At 41.5% G+C, this 11,418-nt stretch overlaps 1 protein-coding gene across 1 annotated transcript in view; it reads right to left on the bottom strand.

Annotated features, from left to right (window-relative positions):
- Positions 1-2,954: 2,954 nt before the first annotated feature.
- Positions 2,955-11,418, bottom strand: part of LOC134794490 (uncharacterized) — a 94,594-nt gene continuing 86,130 nt past the window's right edge. The window contains exons 26-29 of the mRNA XM_063766303.1: positions 9,035-9,130; positions 8,357-8,481; positions 7,789-7,986; positions 2,955-7,063 (exon numbers count right to left, since the gene is read on the bottom strand). Coding sequence (XP_063622373.1) covers positions 6,999-7,063; positions 7,789-7,986; positions 8,357-8,481; positions 9,035-9,130 — 484 coding nt within the window. The 3' untranslated portion in view covers positions 2,955-6,998. The remainder of the gene's footprint in view (positions 7,064-7,788; positions 7,987-8,356; positions 8,482-9,034; positions 9,131-11,418) is intronic.

The raw sequence follows: 11,418 nt of genomic DNA, 5'->3' as shown, positions 1-11,418 counted from the left end.
TGAATATTGAATATACCGCGGCGCCGCTCGCAAGGTGCTAACTATAAGATTTTGTACGTACCCGTTTGTATGTCTGTAAGTATTTAAGAAAGCTTCTGTGTTGTCTGCCCCGTTGTGCGTACTCGATGTGTATGTATAGCATTTGTTAGTTTTAAGAACGAATTTACCAAACAGGAGAAGCTTATTCTGAGTATAAATGCAGATTAACCATTGACTTATGTATAAAGACGGGCCTTACGGGCACTAAGTATGGGGTAAGGTACGAATTCGAGCCAATCGTGCAGTCTAACGCAACTAGTTGCGTCCAATCGCGCGAGTGATGCGTATTAGTCATCAACCAATCGCGTTATGGCATTAGACTGCACGATTGGCTCTAATTCGTGTGCGTGACACCGCTGTACTGGCACTCTGGCACCATTCTTAGTGCCCGTAAGGCTAGTCTTTACTAGTAGTAGTTAGTAATATATAAGTCAATGAGTCTACCTCCAAACTACTAACTAATGCCAGTTAATGGTGTGGTAGCTGATGGTATACACTTACATTTAAAGAAATCTTGTAAGTCCAACCCACACGAATACGAAATAAAACCGACTTTGGTTGTTTGTGTGCGTTGCGTCTATCTATAAGTGACTTAATACGTGAGGTTCTCTGTAGAACGCGTTTGTATAAATGGTTTTATCTAACTTGGAATAATCTATTCCTGTTTGGCAGATTTGACGTTTAAACGTAGAGCCGTGACGTTGTGTGAAGCATCTTTTATCGTGGTGTTGTTATGCCGTTTTGTATGTTTTATACAATATTTATTTTACTGACAAAGATAAGCGAAGGATGGACGAAATTATACTGTTTATTGGTAATACTACTTCTCAAAACGGTTTCAAGTAACTCTCCTGCTCGCGGTCCCTAAGAGCCGCAAGAAGTAGTAAAGATAAGGAAGCCATCTCACTCTAGCAGAGTGAGTACAAGGTCCATCGCGATTTAATTTTGAGAAGTGTTAACAGTCACAGTATAGTTCTACTTACATTGACAAAAATATATAGTATAATTATTATACCTACAAGTCATATCTTGCAGATTTAGCCAATTCCCGTTTTATATTTTATATTTGACGTTTTATATTTGACGTGATAGTTCACACGGCGGCGCGGCGTTTTAAGCTGGGAACACACTCACGGAGCGTAGTATTTACCCTTAGTTTTGTTAACTATTTGTGTCCAAACAAGTTTGAACCCTATTGCTTAAGGATTACAGTTCTATGAAACATGTGGCATGTATTTTCTGGGTTCAAAAAAGGTCACTTTTCCTACGACATAGTATTAGCCAAGTGTGAGCTCCGTGAGTGGACGCAATCGTATTAGTAGTGCAATTAACCGCTACGGCGGAACACTGGTTTTTGTATTCTTACCCATCCATTGTAAATAATCAATTTGATAATAAAAGTGTATTCTGTATAACGCATGTACAAGTCTGGTACCAAATTAAATAATTATGAATTAATGTTCACGGAAATTTCACCTAGTGTGCTCCGACGTTCAATTTTGTTTTGACGAATCAGACGTCGGTACAGCGCAGACGAGCCCTTCGCTGATTGGCGGATTATAATCAGCGGTTGTACACTAGGTGGAATTTAGTTTTAGTAGATTCGTAGCAAAAATATATTGGTATTTTGTATTGAGCGAGTGTGATGTGATCCTTTTGCTCGCTTCAGGGGAACTTCCAACGATTTTTACAATGTACAGGATTTTGTGATAACTACGTTTTCGACCTTCAGCTAACTGCGACCGTCCTTGATGTTTTCTTAACGCTTCTCATAGTTGTAAACATAGTACTCTATCTGTCAAATGTACCTACATGGGGAATGAGATAACGCGCCTATATAACGTAAAATTTTAGTTATTACGTTAGCTATAGTGGCGTTTATCTTAAGCTCCATTAAAGGGTCTTCAGCATTTTAAAACACACTGAAAATGCGATATAAACGCTTTATATTATTAAATGCGTAGGCCCTTTCCTGTATTCGACACGTACAAATGCATTACTTCGATAAGCAAATACTTACATAGTATGAGTTTGATCGTGTCAAGTACAGGTCCTGAATGTGTTGCGCTACACATTTAAACAGACTTTGTATTTTGACATAAAGCGATCACCGTTTTTCTTAGTTATTCAATAATGACGTATGTTTTATAATAACGACCGTTCGACAACTGTCAACTAGAGGAATCATGTTAATGTACTTTGAGCCTTGTGTGTGAAGCATAGAGTTGAATATTAATTGACATGGTTGCGCGGTCGCGCGGTAAAGTAAACGAGAACTGTGCCTTCCGGGCTTTGGGGCGCCCCCCCCCCCCCCTCCCGCACCCGTTTCCCCCCCTCGCCCCTCCTCGCCGCCCCGCGCCCGAGACATAATAAATGCTCGTAATGTATTCTATTGTATTTATATCATAGTTAAAAGTTTTATTAAAAAAGTTGCTCAATTTTTGGCGTTTTTTTGGTAAAATATTCCTGTTGTTTTTATCTTTCTGGGCATCTCAACTAGAAGACTGAGAACTGGACAAATCAGCTAGATTCCGACCACGCTAAGTTTGCACTGACTTTGCAGTTATAAATAATGCGCACATATTTTATTCTATAGGAGTGCCATTTTTAACACAGTTTTTAGTTGGATGACTTAGCGTGGTCCGATCTAGAGGTACTGCGGTATCTAAGCCATTCTAAATTTAAATATGATATGTAGAAAGCTGACAAAAATTGGTGATGTTTGAATAGCCATTTTAAAATACATGCTCTTGTCTGTGTTTGATAAGGACCCTGACCGAATGTTTACTAATCTTTCTGCTTATTTTTCGAGAACGATTTTTTTTGTTCTGTACTCTTGTACAGCATAACCCACTAGTTTTGACCACTACTTATATGCAAGATTAAAGGGATGATAGACCATACAAAACACAAAGTTATTTCGATAATATTTTATTTTTATAATTTATTTTATATAATGACTAATAATCATCTACCAAACTAAATAATAAATATAATTCAACAGCATCCTTTATATACAATATGTATAGTTATAGTATTATAATTTCCACATTTCCGAACGTTTAAAAAAGGATACAGTCGTTTAATCGATACAAAATAATAAAATTAACGACCATTATTACAGATTAACAAGTAATAATTTGCCACAAGTTTTTTTTTGTTATTTATTTATTTACAATCTTATCTTAATTTAGTCCCATAATTTCCAAATGAATTCTCAGCGTATTATCGGAACTCGGCTAGCTCGAACAGAACTACAATATAAACTTTAACTGCATAACAATTTAATAAAATTGGGAAAACTTAACTTGTCCTTTTTACACTAGTAGAGCGCGGCCTCGGTTAGAGGGAGACCGAGGAGGGGAGACTAGACAACATGGCGGACTGTAGATAAATGTATTTTATTTATAAACAAAGGCTGTACCGACGACACTGGCCTAGGACAGATCTAAGCTATGGCCGAAGTGTTGCCGGCTAAGCCATTAAATACCTTGCCACGACAATTACGTGATTGACTTTCACAGTTGACGAAGACTGCAATAATCTGCAGGGCTACGATGATCGTGTTTATCAAACGTCATTTTCTGACACTGCTTCCTGGTAATCCCGCAGATAATATGTCATGAATCATGTCAAAATGTTTGTCGACATATCGACAATTGCCGTGACAAAGCTAGTAACATAGTGGACTATCATCTGAAATAAACTCTTGACTCATACTCAACGGAGATATCAACATGCTTCAAAGGACCTTAATATTAACTCGACTTGTGAAAATGAAAAATCTACTTTACGCTTTAGGGCTATTTTGAACGGACCTTACTCGACTGATATGCGACGATACAGTGATACGCGAGCGGCAGGTACGGGTTCTAAAGAAATACCTAAAAGCTTTAAAACACCTGGAAACACCAGGGAAAACAGTTCTATGAAAATAGCCACTTTCGAGTAAAATCCGGAGATTCCGATATAGGTCTCTATTCCAAAATAATCTGGTTAAAAACAGCTACGATAGTGATATTGACAAGCGGTACTGTTGCACCGCAAGCCTATGAAGGTACTCTAGTTGTCATATTTGCAAAAACGGAACTCTAACTAAAATAAAATACGCTTACAAATCGTGTAACAATTATGTATAACACAGCGTCAAAATAGTACAAACCTTTGGCATCCAACATTATACAGCTGAAGATATTATACAGACGCTAACTAATACGTACAATACAAACTAAATCGAACTAGCATCTCTATATAGAGTATAAAATCGAAGCTAAGTAAGGCGATTAAATGACATTGGACGATACAATATCCAAAGGAAGTTTAGAAAGATAAGTAGGTATAAATGATCGGAAAGCAACGGAGCAGTGTAGCGGCTTCGCGTAGATACAAATTATTGCCATGTGATACACCGATATACTACACGGTACTTATGCTAGGGCGGGACGCGGCGCGACAAGATAAAGAACGTCGTATCACGTTGTGGCATCGCTTGATAGTAAGAGACGGATGCTCGTTCATTATCGCGCTATAGGTACCTACGACAATTTATGCTATCAGATCTAAGCCAAAAGGGCACATTGGAATGTGCACGAAAAAACAACTTTTGGCTTTAGCAAGTACGCCCTTAATTTGTATAAAAAACAGCGCCGCGTTGCCCACCGTTTACCTAAAGAGCCAGCGATATACACAACAGCTTTTAGTCGTTATTTTAGTAGCGTAGTTATCGCTTTATTTATCTTATTATTTGTTTTAGCTAGCAACACCGACACGACACCGATTGGTCTGGTTTACATTAGGCTGGTAACCCACACGTAGTATTGCTATTTTTTGTATGTGCGTCGCGATGACGCGTCTGATTATTTATAAACACTAACAATAATATAACTTTAATTCACTAATAAATGCTAAACAAACGATCTGGGGGCGTAACGTAATGCGAAGGCACCCGTGGCTTACGTCACTAAGTTCTCAACGACAATTTTTGACACGGAATAAACATGACGATATAATTGTAAATACATGCTATGTATATGCTAACACGGACCGTGTATTCTGTCGAATTTATATTCCGACTGTCTGTATTCCTACCGTTAATCTTGTTTCTGAAATATAATGCATTGCCGTGACAAAATTTGCGAAGTAAAATTGAGTGTCGTAAGACATCGGATTCGCCCGGCGGACCGACGGCCGAGCGCAAACTGACGAGTGTAACAAAAATTATTGTCATCCAATGCTTAATTTTCCAATCTTTATAAGTATCTCTTTATTTATTATGTACTTAATACTTTATACAGATCAACATCGTCGACTATTATTGTTATCCATTATACTTATTTCATTTGTTACTCGTATCTATAAAATTTACAACTAACTGTGCCGTCGCGGACCGGCGCGGGCCGAGCGAGACACAAACGCTAAGAGATGACTAGCACAGTCGGCCGCGATAAATTTATCGAGCGACATATTTGCGCCGGCCGGTCATGCTAGTCCTACGAGTGCATCTACGGGAGACAGAGCGGGCTACCGTTAGGTACATTGTATAAAAAGAGTTAAGTACAATAGTTAATGCTTTCGATTATTTACATTATCACATCGGGTGAACGAACGGCGCTACGAGTATGTACACCGGCGAGCGCCGTCGGACCGAAGCGAAGGGATGGGGCATCTTTGGAACGTCTCAATCGCAGCCTCCACCTTTTAAATTATTTAAAAGGTGGACTTTCACGGTCACGAAATATAAGATCCTTCGATATTAGGTGAAACCTTAGTGGCGTCTTTTTTTATGCAGAGAATATCGTCATAGGCGGAAAGAAATCGTAGAATCTCTCAAGCTGTAGGTTTCACGTGATTTTAATGTTGATGTCACTTTTAGCAAAGAGAATTGATTGTAATAGAGAGGTAAGGTCTAAGAAAAAAACGTGGCCCTTAGTTTGACATCCAAAACAGATGGCGCTGTACTGCGCCATACATTATGTTTTGCGGTCACTGAATTGTCAAACGTCAACTTTTGACAATCAGAGTTACCGCAAAATATTGAGCTCTACAGCTCCATCTCGTTTACCTGTCAAATTAGAAGCACGAAATTATCTTAGATTTTACGCATCTTACCCAATCAATGTATCTTTGCTTTTAGCTAATGAATATCGATGATCATAAAAGGACGTCCGTAGTTTGTTTGTCAGAAGAGCTTTTCTAACTCTGACGATATCAAGGGGATGACCTACAGAAAATTGTTTGGGAAGATCAGCGGTTGAGACGCTCCGCGAACGCCCGGAAAACGCACCGGCGCCGCCGAAAGAAGTAAGAATATTAGGCACAGAAATAATTGAACGATTCAGCGCGAAGTCGAAGGCTTCGTTTACAAAACACCAGATTTTCAAAATTACATTAGGTAGCAAACTTCAGAATTATTATTTCATTCGGTTATTGATGCAAAATTTAAGTGTTTTGGATTATGGTACTTCACCAGGGAATTCTCCAGGTACCTACCTACTGCTGATTTTGTATGGCGAGAACGGGAATTCCCAGTTTCGGGACTGTTTTTATATGGAAAATCCGTATCGGGAGTACGCCATTTTCACTTCTTGGTCTTGATGATCTATATTCATCCTGGATTTGTCGATTCATATGCAAATCTTAGCGACACTATCTGGAAAAAAAAATCTAAAACTGTCTGTCATACGTCATACTATTTAGTAGTTAATCATTTCTTAGTGATACGGTTACTTAGACATAAGATAAGAGTCCGGTGTTTCGCAAGCGAAGATACGCGGCGGCGCCAGCGCTGCCCGCGGGAACATTGTGCGTTCATTCATTTCAAGTCACGCCTAGAGGCTAGAGGGTCTAAAGTATTCATAAGATCTCTACGTGGGTAGCTAAGCTCTAGGGCGCGAGGCCCGGTACTAAACTACGACGAGCGAGGCCGCGGCGAGGCCGGCAGCATGTCCAGGCCGGCAAGCTCACAGCTGGTACCATTTCTTGTCCTTGTATTTGAGCATCAACTGGTGCGCGGACGACGAAAATTCTGCAAACAAACGACACGACATTAGTACACAAATCGCTATAATTTTGGGAGAGATATTTTTTGCTTATCGATACGATCAAAAAGTAATGTAATGAGATACTCATATGAGGTTTGAAATAACCAAATTCAAAAATCTAAACTCACGCGTTAGGATATTTTAGATGCAAACATCGGGGCTATTTCTCTGTACGTGTATAAGTTTACATTATATGATCGTATCATCGATGAAGAAACCAAAAAAAACAGAAGTCTTTGACATGCTTCAGGAGCATCTGTCGTACCCTCATCCTTGAAAACTTAACCCGTGGAGTGCCCCAGAATTACCGTAGTATGGAACTCCTATAGGAGTTACTATCAGACGTGTGACAGTAGGGCGCTCCACGGGTTAAATTTACCTATTCTAATATGTTGAGATTGTTGAGCGTGCACTCATGCTAAAAATATCACTATATTTAACTTCTTGAGGCCCAGTACTTTGAAATAACTTAGTCACTACATTTTTAGGGTTCCGTACCCAGGGTAAAAACGGGACCCTATTACTAAGAGTCCGCTGTCCGTCTGTCCATCACTAGGCTGTAACTTATGAACCGTGATAAAATCAATATTTTAGTGGGGCTCCCATACAACCAACGTGATTTTTTTGCGTAATGGCGCGGAACCATTCGTGCGCGAGTCCGACTCGCACTTGGCCGGTTTTTGAATTATAATAACAGCACTCGACTCACGCGCAGCCTCGTTGGACATGCGCTCGGTGCGGTCCTCGAGCTGGCCGAGCTTGTCGCCGCGCTCCAGCGCCAGCATGTGCGCGCGCGCCACCTCGCTGGCCGCCGTGGACGCGCGCGCGCCCAGCTGATCCAAGTTCTCTTTGGGGCCGGGGATCACCTTCGCTACGGTGCGGTTCGGCTTGCCGCTTTGTTCGCCGACTGGAAAGGTGTTAACAATGATGTACGAGGAATTATAGGCAAAGATGTTTTCCAGGCCTTGTACAGAATATACAACCGGTCTACTTCAAGTTCTAAAGTGTTGAAATGCTGTACTAATAAAGTGAAACAGCGCATCGCAATATTTGACAACGCTACATTAAAATCAAAGGTTTCATGATGATCGCTGGCAGTAATTGTAGATAATTAGGTACCTACACAAAAATCATTTACGTGTCGTATTTTAAGGCTTATATTAACTTAATAAAAATCTAAACTCTTTCAGTCAATGAGTTACTTCTAACAAGAGTAGTCTTATGAAACATTTTTGTATTTAACTGTTGCAAGAAAGCAAATAAAGAAAACAACTCACAAAGTTCTTCGCGGTCGAGAGCCCGGGAACCACCGCCGAAGAGACCCCTGAAGAAACTCTCCTTGGGGGGCTCGGGCATGTCCCGCGGCAGGAACAACTCTCCCAGCATCTCGTTGAGACTCACGCTGAAACATGTCAAACGTTTCATTGTGAAACGTTGAATTTTAACTTAACACGATTTTGTTCATAATCTCAAGAGCACAGCAACACTAGGTTCTACGAACTAAAGGAGTCAGTTACAAAAAAATCCTATCTTTCTGGTTCATGGCAGTCCTTCGACAAAAAAATGATTAGGGATTGCCGGTATAAGAAACAGATTTATTTCTTTATTCGAACCTAAGTATATGGCTCGTAAATTATAAAAAAAACAGTCAGCCACGGGGTTCATTGCTCAGAGTGATGAAGTCTTATGGAGGACCAGCAACATAGAGTCAAACCGAGCTATAACCCTTGCACAGACTGCAGCGACAGGGTTTGGAGGTCTTAGGTTATGTGCTGGATAGTTGAAACTTCAGCACCGTAAAGATCTAAATATACCAACAATCATCATCTTCTTTGCGTTATCTCGGCTTTTTGCCACGACTCATGGGAGCCTGGGGTCCGCTTGACAACTAATCCAACCAACCAAAATATATCAACAATATGGAGTAGCTGTTATAACTGTTATAAGATACTAACCAGAACTCGGCGTCGATGGTGAACTTCTGTATTTCGGTGGGCGAGGCGAGGTACAGCCCGTGCCCGCGGTTGCTGAAGCAGAACGTCTTCGCTATCCTGCAACACGACCGCCTTTACACCACCAGCAACGACGCCAGTAAAAACATCCACTGGGTCATCCCACCACAAGAACTCGGACAGTGACTTACCATAAGAACTCGAAGAATCGGGACTAAAGATTATCTAAAGGGGAAGTCAGCAAAAAAATATATTTTGGTCAGTAGAAATCTCAGATGCTCAGCATGCGTTAGGTTAGGTTAGATTTTTGCTGACCAATTGATTTTTCTGCTGACCAAAATATCCGACCAGTTGCATACCCCGTCTAAAGGTAAACCCCGTAAAATTGCAATAATCTACTTTAGTTAAGGTTTATCGGATTGTTAAGCTAGGACCTGATTTCAGGACAATTGCGTTTCAGTGGATATTCTTACTGGAAGATAACGTACTTACAATCTAGTTGGCTAAACTTTGCGGACCTGTTTATTTTTTGTAGAAACTTCATATCCATATCACTCCACGACTACAATTAATTTGATGATTCCCACAAAATTTTGAATCTTCGAGGGAAGTTAATGACAAAACGTAAATTTCTAATTTTCTAATTGCGCAGAGTATAAAAATGTCTCACCTTGCGTATCCTCAGATCCTTTAGTGATGAAATCTAGTGGATCAAATTTATAACTAACACGTAAGCTTACGTAATCTAACAAAGATGACTGCTAAATTTGCATTCCGAAAGACATTCAAACTAAGAACATTCAAAAGCCTTCATGCTTCAGCATTGAGGTAAGAAGGAAGAAGGAAGTAGAAAGAGCGAGAACAAGAACCAGCCAATATAGACAGCAAAATCGTGTAGTGAAAACTGTAGAAGAGGTTATAAGTGTTGGTAGAGTAGGTATGTGATGGTGCACCGGCAGTTGATGTGGGCCGAGTGCGTGTGGTGTGTGAAGAGTGGGCACAGTGGGCAGTGGGTTTGAGTGGGAACTAGTGAAGCACAGTCGCAAGCAGCCTTGGGCGGGAGGCAACTCATCGTACACCCTTATGCTGCGGCCACATTATCGGGATTCGGCTAATGTTGACCTGTCGCGACATGATTGTGTGACCAAACAGTTTTCTGTGTGGCCATTTACTTCGCCGTAAAAATAAACGAAGTTTTTATCGCGACAACGCAACACGAATAATCGCCCGTTAATGTGGCCGTAGCATTAGTGCAAGTGCAGGGGATGTGATAGATGAGCTAACGCTTTGAGGCAGATTAGTAGGTTAGTCCTGTTAGAGTTGATGGTTCAGAGCGCGACGAGGTGCCTCCTCCGCTACTACCGTTCGTCGTGGGACACAGGGAGGGGAGGGTCGAAGCTGACGCACATGAACAAACATGTCTAGAGAGAACGTAACAGAGGCCGGAGTGACCACATTACATGGTGGCGGAACATGGCTAACGCATGTCATTGTATGTCGGTGACTTACTGGTCCGTGTCTTCGTTTACAATGAGCTGTTGGCCCCATATGGAGAGCATTGGGTCTACGATACCCCTCTGTTTGGACTGTGTCTGGAAGCTACCAGGAACACAGACAGCCGTCAGTATGGACTCGCTGCAGCTAGGCGCGCCGCCTCCCCCTACCATCGGATCTCACGGAACAAGAGAAGTACTGAATATCTTCACTTGTCTCCAGACTTAGATCCGATAGTGGGGGAGGCCGCTCGCCGCCGCTTCTTCCTCCTGCTACTAAGGTAAACTAGTCTGACAAGTCCACGGGCGATGCAGGGTTACACAATAGTTAAATCACGAGGTTCGGTTAGCATAGCATCCGGTGTTAGGTACATTCAATGAACGATCGATGTGTGTCGGGACAGTGAGAGGTCAAAAGTGTATATACAATAATCATTAGCACTGCACCGTGCGGGGTAAACTGTTAAAGTGGATCGGTGTCTCATATCTGTCCAGATTCAATCCGTGGTGTGTCTAATGTGTGACGGGAGCGTCATATCATAAAACTGAAAAATAGATGAAGAGTGCCAAATATCGGAAGCACAGGTGGTGCTCGATAGATTTGCAATTTTGACTACGTTGTGAATAGAATAGCGCGACGGTAGCGGTGGGCGCGGCGGCCGGCCCAGCGCGCGGCCCAGTGGTCAGGGGGCCTATCAAGAATATCAAAAATCTAAATTTCTTTATCTGCTTCTCGATCGTTCAAAGCGTATTCGAGCGATAGAGAGACAGAGAACGAGTTTACGATTTCCGATGTTCACGGTAGGCCAGCAGGGTTCTGCCGCGGGCCGCGCGTTAGGCTGCTTCTAACACCGATCGAAACTCACAGGAAGTCTTGTCATCCGGCTCCCAAAT

The sequence above is a fragment of the Cydia splendana genome, chromosome 10 (genome assembly GCF_910591565.1).
Source record: "Cydia splendana chromosome 10, ilCydSple1.2, whole genome shotgun sequence".
NCBI lineage: Eukaryota > Metazoa > Arthropoda > Insecta > Lepidoptera > Tortricidae > Cydia > Cydia splendana.
Note: the sequence above shows the minus strand (reverse complement) of the source record. Positions and strands in the feature narration are given on the sequence as shown.